The sequence below is a fragment of the Crocodylus siamensis genome, chromosome 9, assembly GCF_052110815.1.
Source record: "Crocodylus siamensis isolate JL-2025a chromosome 9, ASM5211081v1, whole genome shotgun sequence".
Lineage (NCBI taxonomy): Eukaryota > Metazoa > Chordata > Crocodylia > Crocodylidae > Crocodylus > Crocodylus siamensis.
The window spans coordinates 55,369,808-55,390,412 of record NC_143403.1 but is presented as its reverse complement, the minus strand read 5'-3'; the positions used below and the strand labels follow the sequence as shown (position 1 = coordinate 55,390,412).

The following is a 20,605-nucleotide window of genomic DNA, read 5'->3' as shown; positions in this document are numbered from 1 at the left end:
AGCAAAATCCCTAACTTATGCCCCTTTAAGCAAGAGCCCCAAGTGGTGTAGACATCTTGCTGTCACTGTCTTACTGGCTGTAAATAAGACTGTCTGCACTGAAGTTCCTGGAATACTCAGAAAACTGACTGGGTGATAGCTAGACAAGACTAAAACCAAGAACTCAGGAGACATAACATCTAGTTTTACATTTTGTAGATCCACATTTTCTACCATGCTATTTCAGGAAAACAAGCAATCTAACAGAAGTGCTTTTCCTTCTAGCCCTTTTGGCAGGCAACTCAACAAAAACAAGCTTCTATTTTCCCCAGCTTCAAAAGAATCAGAAGTTTTACAGAACACCTACCCATTTACTGCCAAAATATCCACCATTTACTCAAGATATTATTCTCTGCCTCCCTACCCAGGACTCGCAACAAGCCACTTCTGTTTGCTTTTTGCATCCATTTGGTTCCCAATCCCCCTTTAATACTACTGTAGTTTCCAAATAAGAACCCCCACATAAGCTTTGCCATTTGTCTCAGCCCAACTATCAGCCTGGAACTGGTGCACTTTAGCTAAATAAAGCTTGTTTCTAGTAGTTACATCTACCTTGTCTCAACGTAAGCTAATAAAATAACCCTTTTATTACATTTCCTGGCTCTAATTTTGGGGGCAGGTGGAGAGAGGGAAGATCCCCCATCAAGGATTGGGGGATCATTTTTCATTTGGAAGGGTGATATCAAGTTGTAAGAACTACAGTATTCAAGACACCACAAGGGAAGGACTACAACCACAAGGTATAAGTAGTGTTCTAGTTGATCATACCCTTTATTTTTGAGCATTTCCCCCAGCATGTGAACTATTCACGAGCCTCTGGATAATGCAACAGCTTTGTTTGTTTTTTGAAAATGGACATAGCTTCTCTAAGGTCCCTTTTAAAGTTTTATCATTAGTGACTTAAATGCTTTTCTAGTCCAACCCCCTGACTTGAAGCAGAACAAACATCTGTCAGGGATGTTTTCATTTAAAGTGGTAAATAAAATGTCTGACACCTGCAACTACTAGAGAGTCACTAGATGCAGAAAAGGCAAGAAAAGTTGATCACTTTGCAGTATCAATATCATGCAAGGCACGAAGAGTGTTAGTATAATTTATTAGCCTTAAAACATAGTTCATTTTTTAAGTCCTTTCAGGCTAACTTGATACATCATAATAGACAAGTATCCACAACTCCCAATTTTTTTCCTCCTTTGAAGTTACTTGAGAAACAGATGGCTTAGAAACCTGAACGTGTAACATTCTAATTTTGACAGCACTTGGATAATTTAGGTGTTAGTGCAAAAAAATTATGCCATCTTATATTTAATGCAAAGTGGAAGGATCTTTGTGCAAAATTCTTCTATTCACTGCTTCTTATGAACAGACTGTCCTAGAACCAGCTCCCTTCAATGTGAGAGTTTACATTTGTTACCCTTCCTGCCCTACAGCACTACCAATATAATTTCTGAGGAGAGACCTTACTGAGCAAAGCATCATACCCATCCATTAGCAAGCATCACCTCTGCTCCCATTTTAAAATTAAGTGAGCCAAGGAATAGTACAAGGCCACTCTGGTCACAAACAGACTATACACCAATTCTCAATCTTATGATATCAGACCCAAACGTATAGGGGTCTAGTTAAAGCTGCAAAAATTTGCTTTGTGTTGTAGTGAGTTAAGGCTCAAAGAGCACATTTCGCAGGGATTTCCCAGTGCCCCGCCTCTGCCAGTCAGCAGTGAGGGGTATGTACTATGTAATTAAATAGGGAATTCCACAGAAAGTAAATATCATTGAATTTATCTTATAATAAGTTTAACAATTAAATTTAAATCCAAATTTAAATATACTATGAATTATAAATGAATACACAATATGAATTGCAACTTATATCATAATAATGATATAAGTGTTCTACAAAGTTTAGAAATATTAATTAATGCTAACCTTAACAGAAACATGTACATTTCACTAGCTGGCACCTTCACTTAGTGCAGCAGCTCCCAACCTTGGGGCATGACACAAATCAGGGTTATGGGGGGTCAACCCCTTGCTTCACCCCTCCCATCTGTGGGGCTTTCACCACCACTGCCCCCCCACACGCCATGATGCTGGCCCAGCCCAGGCTCTGCTGGTGCTGCCGGGCATGAGCTAGTTGGCAGCAGGGGCAAGGGTTGTGAATCGGATTTAAGGTCACAGCAAAAAAAGGTTGGAAACTACTGATTTAGTCTATGCCACTAGCAGACAGTCACTGTTGCCATAGAGTCCAGGGGCAGGCAATTATTTTGGGCAGAGGGCCACTTACTGAGTTTTGGCAAGCCATTCAGAGCCACATGACAGGCAGTCAGGGGCAGATAAATATTAATTTTCTAACTTTTTTAGGGGCCCCACGGGCCAGATAGAATGGCCTGGCAGGCTGTATCTGGCCCCTGGGCCGCATTTTGCCCACCCCTGCCACAGACTGATTTACTGTCATGTTGTCTTTGTATTGCAATAAATATTGGGAGGTTCTCAAACAGCATATTGCAAGAATAATATGCTGGGTTTGTTTTTTAAGGTTGATTCCACAGGAAATCATAGCCAATATAATATTTTCTGGTGATCACAGACAATGCAGTTTTTGTGATTTGCACAAAAACTGCAAATTAAGTAGACCCCTATAGATTTCAGGTCTTTGGGCTGTCTTGTATGAAATCAAAGTTCATACCACCAGAGCACCACCCTGACATCTTCCTTCTCCACATAGGGACAGATCTCAGAATTGTTTCATAGTCCCCCCAATCTCCAGATGACCAGAGTTTTTTAACCCTTTATTCTTAGTGGTAAAGATCTGCAGAGAGATCAATAAAGCCCAAGTTCAAACTTGCTACTGACTCAAGTAGAGCATGTTTCCAAAGCTGGTCTCAGTCTTTTTCAAAAGAGCCAGTTAGTTCACATAATGTGAAAACATCTTTAAAAATAAAACCTTTAATTAAAACTTGCTGTGATCTGTCAGATATTTCACAACCTAGCATGGGTGCTCCACATTCCAGTCGAGTCTGTGGGAAAACCAGTTAGAAATAAAGGCAGGCTGTAAGCATGCAATGTGACTGGGGACTGACACAATAACTCCTCCCCTTAACTAGAGCACAACACCTCAGCATTATAACCACTTGTTTTTTTGTAATCAGTTGTCCATACCTACATTTCTCTAGTGACACACTGCATTTTTTTTTTTTTTACCATAATAGGAATGTTATGATTGAGACATCAAAGTACCCAAAGAGGAAGGAAATTGTGTATAGGCTGTCATAGCATCATTGCCCTACACTCCACCATACAACTACTTTAAAAAAAATGGAATACTTTGATACCTGTGTATTCCCCTCCCTCATCCTCAAAGGGTTAGGAACAAGACTAGACAGACAGGTGTATCAACATCGGGTATTCCATCGAACTTTAGATGAGGCTGCTAATACACAGGACTTACGACAGGCTTAGTCTAAAAATATTATAGTATTGATTATGTATCTGATTTTTATGAAGAGCTGTGTTAACGTATAATATCTAGATGTGCAGCCAACTCCCAATTGTATGTAAAATGATATCCTGCCAACCTGAAGACAGGAGTGCAGTGTCAGACACATGGCCTAACAAGCCATTTCCAGCCTGCATGATGCATCACCTGTGGCGGGGCATGAAAGTACAAAACACAGACTTTTGAAAAGCCCATCACTTGGGACTACCGGAAGTAGTTTTCAAGGGGAAGAAGTTTTCAAGAAGTGTCTTCCAAATCTGCAAATAACCTGAAACAATGGCTCTGAAAACATCAGTGCTCCACCCTGCTTCAAAGGGTTGACTCTAAAGCCAAATGACAATATCTGAATACCAACATTAGTTGCTTCATTGCTCTTCTTTTTACAGGAGGAAATGGAGAAAAGAATGGGACCTTTAGGGAACAGGAGGGTAGAAAATGGAACTAGGGATTTCTACAACTAAAGGAGGAAGGGAGAAGAAAAAAAAATAAAACAAAAGAACAACCATAAGCACCACCTCCTCTAGCACATACAACAAGTAGCACCAGAGACAAGAAATCCGGATCTTGAAAAGTGTTTTTTTGTCCTTGGCCCTGTCATAAGCCTCCTGCTGACATTAGCAGCCATTTTGTTGTCAATTGTCTAGTGCACTTAGGCTATATTTATACCCTGATCCATTAGACACAATAAGAGGAATTCAGAGCTCTCCACAGAGCAAGAGTGACACTGATGTACTACCCAGGCCAACAGCCTCTGCATTAGTCCTGGAGCCTGTGAAGCTCTGTGCCAAGCTCCGACATGTCTTCAGACAGGGTGTTAGCTCTCTCCTCACGTAAGAAACTAAGGCATACCCCAGCCTGACTCCACACTCCAGCTTCGAGGCAATGTCCTAGTCCCGCAGGCCTCTCCTTGCCCTCTCACCTACACGGTTGCCGTTAAAGGAATGGCATTCGCTGAATTTCATTTCTGCCAAAACACAACCATTTCTTGGCCTCTCCAGCAGTCCCTGGCCGTTTCTCAACACTGGGAGCTAGAACAGGAGGCAACAGGACCCGCCTGGGAGAAGGGAACCCTCCCTTGCCCACAGGGGCCGCCTCCCGGGGGTGGGGAACCCGCCGGCCCGGCCGGTCCTTACCGCCTTTGGGCTTAGAGTCGCTGCCGGCGGGCCCGGCCGAGGCGGAGCGGGGCTGCGAAGGGCCGGGCGCGCCGGAGCCACAGGGGCTGCTCTTGTCCATGTCGGGGGTGGCGGGGCCGGGCGGGCTCAGCGGCATCAACGGGTGCCCCGGCGGGCGGACGGCGGGACGGGCGCTCGGGCAGGCGGCGGGGGCCCAGGCTCATGGCCCGCGGGGGGGACCGGCGGGGGCGGCGCAGCGCGGCCTCCTTCATGGCGACATCTTCTCGCGGCTCCGCTGCAACGGGGGAAAGGCCGCGAGGGCGCCGGGCCGGGCCTGCGGGGCTCCGCGAGGGCGGGCGGGCGGGGGGCGGGAAGGAGCCCCGCGGGGCCCGGCGCTGGCTGCGGCGGGAGGGGTCGGCGCCGCCCGCGCACCCAGGGCCTGGGGCTGCTGCTACCGCGGCCGCCGCTCCCCCGTAATGGCGACGAAGCGCCGACAGCAGTGCCGAGGCCCCGGATGCAGCTTTATAAAGGGGCCCCGCCCGCCGGGCCCGCCGGGAGCTGTAGTCCGGCCCGGCGGCTCTGTCCTCGCCGCGCGGGCGGGGCCTCCTGGGGCCCTTCCCAAGGGCCAAGCGTCGCTTAGAAATCCCGCAGTGCCGCTGGGGCTCCCCCAGGCAGCGCCAGAGACCGAAGGAAGGTAAGGCTGGCGCTCAACCACCGCATGACAGGCCAAGGGACTACTGACATCCGGGGTAAGCACCGTGAGGCTGAAGTCGGCTCCTTATTCCCGGTTCCCGAGCCAAAGCTGAAGGTCCTAAACATGCTGAAGAGTAACAATCTCCTCACAAATGTAATATAATATCACGTTTCAAGTACATTGCCCTGAATAAAGAGCCCAAACTAAACTGGGATTACCCGACAACATCTGCTTTGGCTCTGCCCAAAACACACAGCACTACCAGGGGGGCACTCTCCCAAAGCTGCCTGGGCAGAGACCACCCCACCCAAAGTGCATTTTTCACAGGCAAGCCTGCCAACTCCCAGCCCCCCAGGCCTGCACACTAATTACACTGCCAAAAGTAAGGATTTCAGGCTGGGATCATCATCAGGCAAAATCCGTTTTGGGTCACCCCAAACCACACAGCCCTGCCACTGGGAGACTCTACTGAAGAAGCCTGGGCAGGCCCCTGCCTGACCCAGGGGTCAGTAAGAACCAACTTCAGCCTCATTATGCATGTGCTTATGAGGTTTGTACTTACAAAGTTTGCCCTTGCCCTAATCAGAACCAGTTTCCCAAGCCCGTGCAGAGCCAATTTCATAACTAGAAGAGGCAAGTTGTGTGTCAAAATATGAGATGGCGGCATCTTCCTTACAACATATATGTATATAAAAATACATTTAAGTCATTCTGTGCAAACAGCTTGGTAAGCAGAGAAAGTCAGAAAGTGTAGCTGTACCCACAAGACTCAATGCACACTGTGCCCTTCACACACCTCAGGTACATAGAAAGTACCATATTGGATCAAACCTGCAGCCCATTGAACCCATTACTTCACTTCCAACACTTGCTGCCAACCAGTGCTTCAGAGGAAGGTATCAAAAACTAAACAGTAAGGTAGACATAGGATAATCTGTCTATTTTGGGGATATTCCTGATGTTCAATTGATAGAGATGGACTTAACTTCTGAAATACATTTTATGTTGGCTCTTATTTTTGCTAATACTTACTATTACAACTTGAGATATTCCCCTTCTCCAAATAAAAACCCAATTCCTCTTTCAGTCTTGGCTTTGACTACATCCTATTAGGATGAGTTCCACAATGTATTCATGAACTTGATAAAAAAAAATGCATCACATTCGATCAATTATGAATGGGTTATCTTTCAGTTACACTGAACATTTCCTTGGTTTCCTATTCTCAGACTACAAGAATTTCTCAAACCATCTGTTCTGTTATCATTCATTACTTTGCAGGCTCTTATGTGCCTCTTATCTGTGTTATCTTAAACTATCCCAAGCTTTTCGAATGGTCTTGTGGCTTATCTCTGAACTCCCTCTAATTCTGCAATACCCATTTTAAGTAGCTACTGAACATTATATTTTATTACAGCCAATAAGCAGACTGGGCTAGAACAGAGCAATAAAACATTCATGCATCCAAAAATGATATGATGTGGGAGTTACAGTGAACACTAAGCTGAACATGAGCAAACAGTGTCTACTTGTTGCCAAGAAGGCTAATGGCATACTGGGCTGCATTAGTAGGAGCACTGACAGCAGATCGAGGAAAATTATTCTTCCCCTCTATTCAGCACTGGTGAGGCCACATCTGGAGGACTGTGTCCAGCTTTGCCCCCCCCCCCCACTACAGAACTGGAGAGTCTACCAGACAGCAACAAAAAGGTTAGAGGTCTAGAGAACAGGATTTACAAGGAAAGGCTGAGGGAACTGGGCTTATATAGTCTGGACAACAGAAGACTGAGGGGAGATTTAATAACAGCCTTCAACTACCTGAAGGGAGGTTTGAAAGAGGATAAATCTAGACTGTTCTCAGTGTCAGCAGATGACAGAACAAGGAGCAATGGCCTCAAGTTGCAGCAAGGGAAGTTTAGGTTGGATATTAGGAAAAACTTTGTCATGAGGAGGGTAGTAAAACACTAGAACAGGTTACCCACAGGGGTAGTGGAAGCTCCATCCTTGGAGGTTTTAAGACCCAGCTAGAAGAAGCCTTGGCCGGGATGATCCTCCTTTGAGCCCAGGGGGTTGGACAAGACCACCTGACATCTCATCCAACCCCAATTTTCTATGATTCTATTTTCAGAGCAAACAGGACAATGAGGCTTGAGGTCATGTCCACACCTAGTTTTTCAGCCAGTCGTGGCTGAGCAGGGTTAAGTCATTGGCCAGTCCACGACACCATTTCACTCGGCTGCGGCAGATGTCACACTTGGATGCAAACGCCCTTTGGAGAAAGCCAATGGCACTAGTGAGCTGACACCAGCACGGCTCAGAGGCCAGCTGTAAGCGCTGCCCTACCTGCATGCGAGGGCCGGCTCGCTCCAGCCTGCTCCGCGGAAGCCGATGGAGCCACACGGTGGGGCCGGGCTCAGGCTCACCCCCGCGGTTGGAGGCCGTGGGCAGGGCGATGGGCCCCGCGTCGCCCCGGACTGCAGAGCAACAGGTTGGGGCGGGACCAGGGTCGTTCCCAGAGCGCCCGCGGGGGCGCAGGGGCAGAGGGGTGCGGCGGGCACATAGTTCCCGTGGTAACCCCGCGGCGCGGCCTAGCCCGCGCTCCAGCTCAGCTCAGCTCAGCTCAGCTCAATACCACAGTGAAACTACTCCAACCACACTTCACCTTCCCGCTGCCGGGCAGAGCTTCCGATTGGCTAAGACTTTTCAATCACGTGACACGAGAGCGGCTCCTGCGTATTGAGGCGGCGGTCAAGGGGCAAAGTTCACGTCACTACCCAAGATGGCGGCTTCCATCGGAGCGGCGCCCTGCCGCACCCTGTTCCGCCGCAGTTGCGGGAAGAGGCTGAGCGCTGCCTGGGGGCTCCTCGGTGGGGCGCGGGGTCTGGTCACTCAGGGGGAGACACACTTAGGGTTTCAGACCGTGCCCGAGGCGGAGAAAGAACAGAGAGGTGACACGGCGAGGGTGACCAGCTTAGATCGGGGTCGGGGCTGGAAGGCGGACGGTGCGGGACTCTGGCTTCAGTGTAGTGCAGGACACAGGCAGCCCAGCATTGTAACCGGCCGGAACAGGACCGCGGGATCTTGGTCGTTTCTAACCTTGTCCACAAGCTGCTGTGACTCTGGGCCCACTTCTTGCTCTGGCTTTGTATTGGCCCTTTCTTTCTGTTTCTTTTTATACTGAGAGCTCACTGAGGGTGAGAGGAGGTGTTGCACAACTCGATTAACCTGTAGGAGGTACTGGAGTATAAATAATAGCAGCTAATGAACATTTATTAAATATTGATACACAGTTAAATAGCAACAAACAGTAAATAATAACACTGACTGAGGAAGGGCCCTTAATGTGCAAAAGCTTGTCCAGCAGTTGGTCTAATAAAAGACATCACACACAATTCTCGTCTCTTGGACATTTTCTTGGATATAACTTGCAAGAGAAATATAACAGCCATGCCTACGGGTTTATAAAAGTTGGCTTAAATGACCGTGGTGCTGAAGATCAAGGAGAGAGTGGGCAGAAGAAAAATGCAGTCATTTATCATCTCTAGACTGCCTATGTTGGCATTCCTAGGTATTGTATATCTCATTGTAATATCTTTTTAATGTAGTTTACCAGGTGTTTGAAAGTGTGGCCAAAAAGTATGATATAATGAATGATTCAATGAGCTTTGGAATTCACCGGCTGTGGAAGGATATCTTACTGCATCAAATGAACCCTTACCCAGGAACACAGCTGCTTGATGTTGCTGGAGGGACAGGTAAAGGCCACTTTTGTTTCTGGTATTGTTAAGCAGTGCTATCTGCTGAGTAAGGTTCTTAATAGCCTGAATGAGTTCATCTACATAGGGGAAATGGAAAATGATTAGAATATAAGTAATAAGAAGCACAATTATATTTGTTATATCAGCAAGAATAGTTTAGAGGAAGTGCTGTCTAGCAGTTAATGGGCCTGAAGTAAAGAATGGTACAGTAAAACTGTTAACCAGCATTTACTAACCAAAATACTTTGTTAACCGGAATTTCCAATATCTCCCAATACAAATCCTCACTTTAGCAAATGGAATCTTTGCTGAGTCTATGTGGCACATGCATCAAATATTTCTGGTGTTTACATTAGTTAGTGACGTTGATAGAGGAGCTGCAGGGGAAGGGGCGGGGGGAGGGGAAAGGGATCTGCTTGGGTCAGGGTGGGCTGTTGCTGCAGGCTTTGTGCCAATATAACTCTCAGATAACTGGAATTTTTAGATAACCAGTAGCCCCCTTACCCCACACATGCCAGATAACAAAGCTTTTACTGTATTCCCTAATTTGTTGCAGGCTTATGATTTTAAGCAAGTCATTTAACTTCTGTTTCCCGTTGCAGGAGTTAAGGGAGGGGGATAGAGGCTTCGTTTCACTAATGTCTTGAAACACTTCTAATTTTTTCCATGTAGAATTACAGTATTACAAAAAATAGAATTTCAGTTTAATCTAATAGTTAAGGGAAAAGCAGACTTGTTCTCTTCCCCCCCACCAGCTATCCCCACAATTAGTTATACTTAAATTTAATATTCAGTCTCAGTTTCCTATTCCCTCAAACTTTTAATTTTTACAATATCAGAAACCATTCCATACTGTGCATCTCCCTTTCAAAACAAATACAGGTGACATCGCCTTTCGGTTTATCAATTATGTTCGTTCCCAGCGGGAGTATCGGCTCAGACAGAAGCTGAAATCCCATCAGAATTTATCATGGCAAGAAATCTCTAAGAGTTACCAGGAAGAGGCACTTAAACCTCTAGGAGGATCCCAGGTGGTGATCTGTGATATTAACAAGGAAATGGTGAAGGTTGGAAAACAGAAAGCACAACTTCTTGGCTATACTGAAGGTAAGTCTGCATTGTGTTGTTTCAATACTGGGTCTTTGACCACGAGACATTTTGAGTAGTAGATGATGTAAAAATAATCCTAATAATCTATTATGTAAAGGTAATGATCGCAAGTTGCACCTCCATACAAAATTCTACTTGCTTATCTAACTGGGCAAGTAGCTCTTCCCTAGGCAGTTGTGTGCTGTTGTATCCAGACAGGTATTGTCAACCTTTTAAATGTTAAATCATTCAAAAATACAAACTTGGATTTTAATCTGAAGCCTAATGGTTGATTCTTCTTTACCCAGTGAGCTAAACCTTGCTATCTTTTGTGCCAGTGCACCTTCATTAACTTTAATGTGAAATATCCTGACAACCAGAATTCATATAACAAAGCTATTATAGTATCTCCCACAGTTGATGAATTTATTATAATACTTTGAAAAAATGAATCATATTTAAATGTTAGTTTGCAGGTCAGTGAAATAATTCAGTGGCTTCTAGACTTTATCTGGGAAACCACACAAATCTTGATTTGAAAGGCTTAAGAAGTAAGACCTAAGAAAATCAAGTTGTTTCACATGACAGTATTTGTCTGATAGCCATCTGCCATCTGTCTGAGTTTATAGTTATAGCCCTTAAATAAGATATACCAAGTTTAAATACACATGGTAAATCTTATAGGACTCTTCAGTGTAATGTTTAACATAGCCTAATGTCCCGTCTTTATTTCAGAATAAATGAATTTTTTTATCATCAGTAGCTTGTTGGTGTACATACTGTGTAGAGAAGGGAAAGAACTTACTGTGGGATGTAGGAATCAATGCAACGGAAATAATTAATGCTTCTGAAGCAGAGAAGAAAAATTAGAAACTTTTTTTTCTTTTAAAAAGGAATTGTGCTAAATTGAGCACTAAGGAGAGTTAATGTTTCTCCTTTTAAGCAGAGAGGGGAAAACATACACCAGAGCCCTGTACGATGTTTTTTGTTCTGTTGATGTGATAGCAAATGCTTTTAATAATTATGGTTTTCCTCTAACTTGTTTGTAAGATAGGTAGGCTGCTTTCTGGTAGCAGTAATTTGGTCAGCTAGGCTACTGTACAAGATGGGAACTAGGTAAGATTGGCCCTTGGCCACTCTGTTCTCTTGTCTCTCTTTCACTTTTCACTTCTCAGCCTACTAATTGCTGACTCTCCTCCTAGAACAGAGGTAGGCAGAATCTGGCCTGTGGACCTGATGTGGCCCACCACAAACTCCATTTCCCAGCAGATCCTGCCCATGTCACTGTGGCTGGTTTCCATGGAGACCCCAGGAGTTGTGGTGCTGCAACAGCTTGGGGCCAGGGTTTCCAGGGAGACTGGCCCCAGCAGTGCTGGCAGGGTGCATGGCTGGATGGGGAGCTGCTCTGAGGCTGCAGCTGGGATCTTGCATTGGTAACAGTGTGGTCCAGAGCTGGGGCTGAGCTGTAATCCACTGCCTGCATGCCCCTGGGTTCTCCATGGAAACCGCAATGTACAGGGGCTGCTGGGAAACGGAGGCCAGCTGGATCTGCCATTTGGCCCATCCCTGTCCTAAAAGGAGAAGCTTAAAGGTCAGACTGGCTTGTAATCCCTGGCTCCCCACCTATCTTGTTAGTGTAATACCAGCACTGGAGGGCAAGGAAAAACTATTGGAAGGAGAGAGGCATTAGCTACTACTTTCAAAGCTAGATTGCTTGTGTTCAGCAGTTCATGAAAGTCATAAAAGCAGACATCAGCATGCCCTCTCTGAATTGTAAAGGAGAGTAGCTCCTACCAGTATTATCCCTTTCTAGAAAATGAACATAACACCAAGGTGTAACTCCCCTTCATTTTCAGACTCTGTCAGTGACTCTCAAGCAGAGTGCATGGAAATGGGGCACCCCAGGGTGCCCCAAGATCCTTTGAAGGATGGTGTGAGCAAATAAGCAGACAGATGCAGGCTCAGGCTTATCCCTGTCTGGCCACTCAATTCACAAAAGTCCAAAAAGGTTGAGAACAAATTTGCTGGACTTTTGTCTGAAGGAAAACAGTCATGATGCAGGCACTTTTGGGGTTGTGGGTTTAAAGTGAAGAGTCCTTCCCCACTGAGGGGCAGAATCACATTATGGTTTTAAAACAACATCTATTCAGTCTTTTTGGGAAGGCAAGCATTCCAAAAGCCTTCTGGAATGTCACATGGAGCAGTTCCCATTTGTCCTTGTTACTTTTAGGCTTGTCCTGGGTTGTTGGGAATGCTGAGGAGCTCCCCTTCGATGATGACAAGTTTGATGTTTACACAATTGCCTTTGGAATCCGGAATGTAACTCATATTGACCAGGTAATCAAGAGCAGCATGACCTGGCGGGAAAAGAACTTTAAAGTTTTGCTGAGCTTTCTGAGCTCCAGAAAGAACATTTCCTGTGATCAGCTAAAATCTTTCAACCTGTGATACACATACAGTTGGGATGTAGCCCTCCAGCTTGCTTGAATGAAAACCAGAGGCTAAACACTGTATTCTTTATAATGGCATCAGAATGCTAAAACTGAGATCATTAATAAGTATTCAAAGAACTCTGGATGTCCTTTACCCTTTTTTTTCCTGTAGTCCATAACTTAGCATTACAGTAAATTTATATCACCCATTCTAATCCAAATCTGCTATTTGACTGATTTATTTATAACTCCATTGCCTGCAAAAATAATTGATCAAGCACAATTGATCAGTTGTTTCAGAGACCTGGTCACCTCTTTAAATGCATAATTATCACTATGTAAGGCTCCCTGGCCTGTGGTGCAATTTACTTCTGTTAACTCATTCCTTTACACAACAGAGCAAAGTCTTTCTGCTTCACTAAAGTAGCTAGAATTAGTTGTAGTAGGGTTGGAGTGTTGTTGTGGCTAGAGTCATCAAAGAAATGTCTGAGAAGTTAAGAATTTTTTGAACCGACTGCACAGTTGATATCTGAAAGCTTGTCTAACAGGTCTTCCAAGTGCCTTTTGTCAGGTCTGTGTCTGAACTGATACATTTAAGAAAACCCTTTTCAGTCAAGATGAGCCCTCAGCCTTTGCTTTCAAAGGGCTATATAGATTTTTGTATGCATGTGTGTAAGGGCAGGTGGGTTCTGCACTGGAAAAATTCCACTGCTATCAGCCCTTCTTCAGAAGATGGAAAAATCTCTTTTCTCTAGGCTTCAGCTATCCCATCATCCCAAAGTACTCCTCTTTAACTGAGATCTGCTCAGATTCAGTTTGGCTTTGGAATGTCATCACCCATTGAAATTTCCATCCAGCATGCAGGCTGAAAGACCGAAAGCAACTAGCCTCACTTTCAAAATGGGAGTTTACAATCTGAGACAGAAAGGAATAGAATTCATAAACAGAATATTCTACGCCAGTTTGGGGGATCTTCCCACCTCAGGAGACGGATGGTAGTAACTTGGCTAATGTCTTTAAAATGGATGCTAATTAAAAATTAGGTTTAGGTGTTGCATCTTATTATATTCCACTCACTTGAAAATAATATGAGCGTCTCCAAAATAACCGAAGTAACAAAAGCAATCTTTAGCAGTATTGAGCCTATTGTTAGTCCAAAGGGAGTTGGGACTGTTTGGCTTGATAGGAAAGGGTTTATTAGGCAGGGATGTTGCCTAATAGGTTATACAACTTGCTGCTAATTTTAGACTTCAGGAGGAATGATGTAATCATCCAGGTTCCATTAAACTCCCAGGATTCTCTTCTGACTTTAACCAGCCTAGATTCGTTCCTCTGCTTGGATAGCAGGTGGACCATCCAGGAGTCCCACATGTGACATTGCTAGAACTGATGCTGCCCTAGGAAACAGTGTACTCACTGACTTTTGATCTCTCTCAGGCACTTCAGGAGGCCTACCGTGTGCTGCAACCAGGAGGGAGGTTCCTGTGTCTAGAGTTTAGTCAAGTCAACAACCCTCTTATTTCTAGGTTAGAATATATTTTCTTACTATTTTTATCCTTCACAACGTTTTATTGAGGGGCTGCCCCAATACAGCATATGTATGACATGAAAGTAGATCCCTAAACCCATTTTTATCACATGCTTAAATCTCATGCCAATCTAGAGCAAAAAGGATTATAAAACAACCAAGTTTATTTGGGAGAAAATTTTAGGAGGGGTTTTGTTATCTGTTGGTTTGTATATTTTGTTTTTTTCTCGGCAGGCTGTATGATCTATACAGCTTTCAAGTTATCCCAGTTCTGGGTGAGATTATTGCTGGAGACTGGAAGTCTTACCAATACCTCGTAGAGAGCATCCGACAGTTTCCAGCTCAAGTAAGAAAATGGCTTTTTTGGGTACATCCCCGTAAGCTGGAATGTGTGTTCCCTGGGGAAAACTAGCAGTGGCACATATTTGTGCTGCTGCTGGTTGTCCCTGGGGAATGCCCCTGCACGCACACTCTGGCACATGGTACATTGCCCTGGGTGGGGTGGGGGAGGCTGGGGCCAGTACCTGGACTAGCCTTAGCAGCATTATGTAGAGTCCTGGTGGGGGGGTGCTCCAGCAGCAGCAGTCTGGGTGTGCAGGGCTCTGGCTGGCTAGGCCCTGGTTTTAGACGGCATACAGTGCTGTCATGCTTGGTGCTCCACTTCTGCCACGGGTTTTTTTTTGACACTGGGATCAAGTGTATGTGCAATTTGTGGTGCTACAGATGGGTTCACAGTGCCACAAACCATACGTACAGAACCACCCTTTAAGTCTAATGTGCAAAGTACATTCTTGGTATTGTCTTGGGGACAATTATCTTAGAGTTGTCCTCTAAATAATAACAGAAGTAAGATTATATAACTGCACAATTACTGTATTTCAGGAGGAATTCAAGGCAATGATTGAAGATGCAGGTTTTTTGAAAGTAGAATATCGAAATCTAACTGCTGGCATTGTTGCCATTCACTCAGGTTTCAAACTGTGATATTTGCTTCACAAAGTACTTTGAACAGTTAATGATAGTTTCCTGTGAAGAACCTGAAAGCTGTGGGACAACTTTACCATCATGATAGCTCAAATCTTCCATCATTCTATTCTGCAATCTCCAGAATCTAAACACCAGATAAACTGAGAAATAGTAGTCTTGAATCAATTTGGGACCTAGTTTCTTTTTGCCTGTTGAGCATGGAACACAGTTAAGTAACTCTGGATCAGAAGACTCCTAAATGCATTTTTTTGCCAGAGACCTCAAAGATGAAGCTTATCCTTGTAGCCACTTTTATTGGTACTTAAACATAGTATGAGGACATAGCAAAATTCAGTTAAGGTTTCAAGTCTGACACGTTTCAAACTTCTAGTAATTTAACTGTTTATTTAAAATTGGATATGGACTTAACTTTCAGATGAGGTTCTTCTATACAGATTCTAGCACCGGTATGAAAGCTACTGTCATGTCATCTGAAATGACAACAACATGTATGAAAATCTGGGGGGTTTTTTCCCCCCATGTATATAAGAGTAAACTTCACTTTTTAATCAGAGCTTTTCATTTTCTTGTAGTATCTTTTACCTATATAGGTACAGACACTTAAGTGTTTCTATGCAAGTTACTCTTAGCAGCACATTTTCCTAACAGAAAAGGCTTGAAAAATCAATTTATTTCAACATAGTGATGAGGCAGAATTGCTGTTGTACAGTACTGTTTAAGCTATAGATGTACAATATACCTTAAGAGCTTCCGTTTAACCTCCTTTAACTGTAAACATATGCATGGTAGTGTACAACTTTCCTTATATTAGGATGAAAAAAAAATCATGGAAACCAGATTTCATAAAAATATTATCTCATTACTTTTCTGTACAGATGATGGCTGCAAGTTTGCACTCCAGTAGTTTTACAAAAGTTGAAAGTGAATGTACTTCAATTCTGTTCTTTGCCTTTAAGATGACTAGTGTTGTTTCATTAGTTCCTGTGAAAGGCAGCAGTATACTGATTATATTCTTATTTTTTGTAAATAGCATAAAATACCTATTTATCTGCAACAGTCGAGAGCTAGCTGGCTTAACACAGAGTATAAAGTTATTTTTGTAAGTTTCTGTCACTTTGTCAAAGAAAGTTTATAACAGTTAGAAGTACAGAATTTGGTCTATATAAAACTAGAATCAATGTGCTTTATTTAAGCGGTCTTCACCAATTACATAGTACTTGGCCTGCTGCAGCTACTGTCAGGGCTCTTACTTAAAATATTCTAAATGCTATCGAGAATACAGGGATCTCTGTAGTCAGTAACTTGTAGGTATACAGCATCAATTTCTTAATGTTCTCTGCTGTTAAAATGATAAGCCTTTAACTTTTCTCATTTAAGTTCCATGAAAGAAACAGCTCATCTAGAAACAATGAAACTAGTTAGCTATTATTTCATTGCCCAAAGCTAGGAACTGATAGGTACTAGGAAAAAAGCAGTACAAACTAGGATGGGCAGGGCTAAATTCACTGAAACTAGAGCTGCAGTTTTATTTATGCTTTCTCCCCCCTAGCCTGAGAGCAAACTTTGAGTAGTTAAAAGAAGTGAAGCTTGCTTTACAAAGTACTTCACTTGTTTCTAGAGTGAGTATTATTGCAAGAGACGATAAAGGAATAAGAGGGCTAGATAGCTGTAAAACTACTGGAATAAAATTCAACTGAATGAACTCCACTTCTTTACTAGAAAAAAAGAAACAAGTTTTTGAAAGCAAATAAAATACAAGGAAGACTTTGGCTTTGTTTTTGTTTTTATAGTGGCAATGAAAACACAAACTGGTACAGCAACATCCTTGTCCATTAACAATACAAGAGGCTTGATCAAAGTGTGTTCCCTGGGGAAGGCTGAAGATTTCAGTCTCTATTTGGAATTAGCATGCAGTCCTTAACTGGATGCAAGCTTGGGTAGTACAGTCCATGTCTAACCAGATTTGAAGAGGAGAATAGCAACTTGGCCCAGGTAGAAGTAGATGAAATGTTTAGTTTCATGAGTCACATAGCTGCCAAAGTTTCTTCCCACAATACAGTGCCAAGTGGGGTTGTATTTCTTGTCAAACTCCTGAAAAAAAAGTCACTTGCAGTTTAGTATCAGAAGAATAAGCTGCTTAACCCATCTGCCTAGAGACATTTGGATTTGTCAAGGATCTTTTTCCTTGGCAAAATGTGCGTTTGTATTCATTTAACATTTGGTCATGTTCTAAATTGAGCAAATTAAAAAATAAAAAACAGTGCATACTTTTTTCTGCTCTTGGAGGACTTATGGCAAGGGGGGCAGAAAATGTAGAGTTCTACACAAGTTAGAAAGGTACTGTTCTAAGAGGTAATGCTGTAAGAGGGGAGGCAAAAAAATTACTTTCCATCCACCAAAGCTACCCTTTCACCCAGAAGTCTAATCAGATGAGCAGGGTGCTTCCTATTTGTGTGGTTTCTGAATTAGTATATACAAATCCTTGCTCTTTCTCTGGAAAACCAAGATGTTTAAAAAACTACAAAGCAGAGGGTTTAACTATGGAAAAGATACTTTGCTAGATCACAAATTGATATTCAGAATGGCACTCATTTGCAGTGGAAGCACAGGTGTGTCTTACTAAGTTATTTTGTAAACACAGTCAAGTATTAGTCAAGTCTCACTCATTCCAATTAAAAGCAAAGTCTCTCATGTCACTTAATAGTCCAAATTTGTATACAAACTGGATGTTTCATATATTTTGGCTAGCAAACCTAAAAAGTTTGATGGCAAACTTGCCCCAAGCATGGCTCTTCCATTGCAAGTGCGTTATTGGTTGCACTGAATTAGAGGTACGCCAATATATCAGTCCACATCATAAATCAGCACCAATAAGAGGAAAATGGATATCAGCAAATTGGCTTTTTTTGGATGATGTGGCCAATAATGTCACTGATAGAAGCTGCATGCATGTGTGCAGCTGCACCATGCATATGGAATGCAGCCTGGCAAGCTTCATCCAGCTCTCAGCAGGCAGCCCACCCATGCACAAATCCTAAGGGCTCATGCCCCCTATGCCTCCCCTAGGGGAAGTGTACACATTAGGGAGCCACCCCCACCAAATAAGCTACATGCAGTTCCATCCTGCCCTGGCTGGGCAGCACCTGCCCCTGTCTTAGCTCCCCTCCCACTCATTGTGGGAGCCTCAGTCTACCCCTCCCCCCCACCCCTCTACTAACTGACCAGACACCACTCTCCAAGCTGCTGGGCTGCATAAAAACAAACAAACAAAAAAACGTCAGTCAAATTGGTATTGCCCAATTCTGGTTAAGTAAGTATTGGTCAAAAAAAAAAAAAGGTCTTTCAGTGCACCTCTACACTAGATTACTAAAAAATGTTTTGGCTGTTGCTTCTCTATTTGCATAACTTTAAGACAGGGGTGGCCACTGCACCATGGGTGTCACAAGAGGCACAGCCAGCCTGCGTGGCTCACAGGCAGCACAGCATCAGATGAAGTGGGAAGCCGGGGGGGTGGGGGGGGGGAACAACACCTCTTAGGAAACAGCAGCTGTTTGGTCAACAAAAGGGAGGACCAGAGTGGGACTTGGAGAGGGTGTAGGGTTAATTTGTGGCATACCTGCCAAAAAGTCTGGTCTCCCCCACTAGTTCAAGACAACCCTCTACCCATGTACATACAAGCTGCATTTGCTTATATACCAATTCAGAAACCACACAAATTACAAATCCTTGCTATTCCTCTGGAAAACCAAGATGTTTAAAAAGCTACAAAGCAGGGGGGGGGACGACAACCCGGGACCCAGACAGGACAACAACAAACCCCCAAAATTGAAGTTTTGTAGACACTTACTTTGTAACTGGTAACATTCCCAGTGTATAGGGGAGAAAACCTACACTCATTTCTACAATCAAGTTTTCTAGAAGGGTTTTGCAATTCTTTTTAGAATAGCAAGGAATAGGAACCACTTCATTTTAGGTGATTGTTTACCCCGTGTTGGTTGTCATGTTAAAATGACTGCTTTGAGTGGTCTCACTATTCTAGCAGACCAGCTTCTCTCACTGCCACCTCAGACTGATGGTCTCAAAAGCCTCTACAAAACTGTAGTTGCTAAGCTATGAAGAAGAGCAGAGGGTGAAAAAATTTACCAAACCCAGAAACAGTTGCTAGGCAGTGTACAGCTCTTGGCTGAAAACTGATCAAATAAAAATAAATCTCTTCATAGGAACAGCTTCAGACAAGTCGAGCTGCAAAGACTTCAGCCCCGGCCCCTCCTTACCAGGAGGGTTCTCACACTAGATCAGAGATCAGCAATGTTTTGGGGCCACGTACCAAAATTGTATACAACTTTTTTTTTTTTAAAAAGGTGCTAGCTGGCTAGAAACAGACAGCAGGAAGCCTCTGAGGGGCCAGACTCTTGTAGCAGTCCCTGCCCCTTCCCCAACACCTGCCCCAAGGCACACATGCTAAGAAAATGCCTTTGCGTGCCATGGTCTGGTGCCTGTGCCACTGCTTGCCTATCCTTGCATTAGTCCAGCATTTCTCAACCTATAGGTCACAACCCAGAAGTGGATCACAAGAATATAGGAAAGGGCTTAAAATCAATACTCCCTTAAAAATGAAAAAAACCTGGGAAACTGGCTTTTTTCCCCTTGTGGGCTGGCAGAGTTCCAGCTGGCAAGGGGCTGCTTGGGGCTTCTCTTACCCCTACCCCACACACTGGGGGCTGGCACCTGGGGACAGGAATGAGGGGCACTGGGTCAGGGCTGGCCACCGATGCTTACAAATGAGTCGTGGTACAAAGGACATTAAGAACCACTACACTAGTGGATCTTCAAGCATTCATCCGAGGCAGAAGAGGGAGAAAAATGCATTCAGACAAGCCATTTACCTTCTTTATATGAGCTGCAATGTCTTTCTCAATGTTGTATTTCTCCAGGGCCTGCGTGGCGCACTCCACCGAGTCCTGCTGCATCTCCTCGGACATGTCCGCATTCTTGATCACAGCCTTTCGATCACACATGGTTACCTGGGCACACGTGGGGAAAGGAGCTAGAAGGCGGGGAGCACGAACCTTCACACCCCCGTGGGCAGCTAACAGGCTTGGCGCCCGGGAGCAACCCCCCCCCCCGAGGGCGGGCATTATCTCCGCAGGGGTTGAGGGACAAGACACACTGGGGAGCCGCCCCACACTCCCCGGGTTTGCTCGCGGCCCGCGCTGATGCGGCTCAGCGCGGCACCAGCCCGGGACGAGCAAGGCGCGGCGGCCACACCGGGACACCAGGGCGCCCGGGCCCCGCCGCTCCCTCGGGCACGCGCCAGGTCGGGCCCAGCCCTTACTCACCGGGTGCGGGTCGGCTCCGCGGGTGGGGACGGTAGGGCCGGGCGGTGCGGACGGCGCAGCTGCTGCCTGGGCCGCGCTCCTCGGTGTGACTAAAGCGCGCAACACCGCCCCCGCAAGGTAAGTGCTGCA

The 20,605-nt window shown here is 44.6% G+C and overlaps 3 protein-coding genes across 7 annotated transcripts in view; 1 reads left to right on the top strand and 2 right to left on the bottom strand.

Annotated features, from left to right (window-relative positions):
- The window catches only part of RNF10 (ring finger protein 10), a 28,756-nt gene extending 23,593 nt beyond the window's left edge, over positions 1–5,163 (bottom strand). For 2 of the 3 annotated variants that reach the window (XM_090063889.1, XM_090063890.1), the window contains exon 1: positions 4,671–5,163. In XM_090063889.1, coding sequence (XP_089920015.1) covers positions 4,671–4,806 — 136 coding nt within the window. In that variant the 5' untranslated portion in view covers positions 4,807–5,163. The remainder of the gene's footprint in view (positions 1–4,670) is intronic. The other variant, XM_090063888.1, reaches the window with a different exon arrangement.
- Positions 5,164–8,098: 2,935 nt separating this feature from the next.
- COQ5 (coenzyme Q5, methyltransferase) lies at positions 8,099–16,760 on the top strand. Of its 3 annotated transcripts, none has more exons than XM_090063892.1 (7): positions 8,099–8,291; positions 8,949–9,098; positions 9,984–10,208; positions 12,421–12,527; positions 14,060–14,148; positions 14,385–14,496; positions 15,033–16,760. In XM_090063892.1, the coding sequence occupies exons 1-7, from the start codon at positions 8,123–8,125 to the stop codon at positions 15,132–15,134; spliced, it is 954 nt and encodes a 317-aa protein (XP_089920018.1). In that variant the 5' UTR covers positions 8,099–8,122; the 3' UTR covers positions 15,135–16,760. The 3 variants fall into 3 exon arrangements, with proteins under 3 accessions (XP_089920018.1, XP_089920020.1, XP_089920019.1); XM_090063894.1 differs by having other exon boundaries at positions 8,108–8,210; XM_090063893.1 differs by having other exon boundaries at positions 8,108–8,222.
- A 148-nt stretch (positions 16,761–16,908) lies between these two features.
- On the bottom strand, positions 16,909–20,605 carry DYNLL1 (dynein light chain LC8-type 1). Its single transcript, XM_090063901.1, has 3 exons — positions 20,477–20,605; positions 20,024–20,161; positions 16,909–17,228 (listed from the first exon to the last, which is right to left on the bottom strand). Exons 2-3 carry the CDS (start codon positions 20,153–20,155, stop codon positions 17,091–17,093), a joined length of 270 nt encoding a protein of 89 aa, XP_089920027.1. The 5' UTR covers positions 20,156–20,161; positions 20,477–20,605; the 3' UTR covers positions 16,909–17,090.

Excerpts from the sequence above, each read along its gene's own strand:
- COQ5 (XM_090063892.1), top strand. The coding sequence starts at position 8,123 with ATGGCGGCTTCCATCGGAGCGGCGCCCTGCCGCACCCTGTTCCGCCGC. Across the intron at positions 10,209-12,420 it reads ACTTCTTGGCTATACTGAAG|GCTTGTCCTGGGTTGTTGGG; the intron begins GTAAGTCTGCAT and ends TGTTACTTTTAG. Across the intron at positions 12,528-14,059 it reads ATGTAACTCATATTGACCAG|GCACTTCAGGAGGCCTACCG; the intron begins GTAATCAAGAGC and ends GATCTCTCTCAG.
- DYNLL1 (XM_090063901.1), bottom strand. The coding sequence starts at position 20,155 with ATGTGTGATCGAAAGGCTGTGATCAAGAATGCGGACATGTCCGAGGAG. Across the intron at positions 17,229-20,023 it reads TTGCAGCTCATATAAAGAAG|GAGTTTGACAAGAAATACAA; the intron begins GTAAATGGCTTG and ends CTTTTTTTTCAG.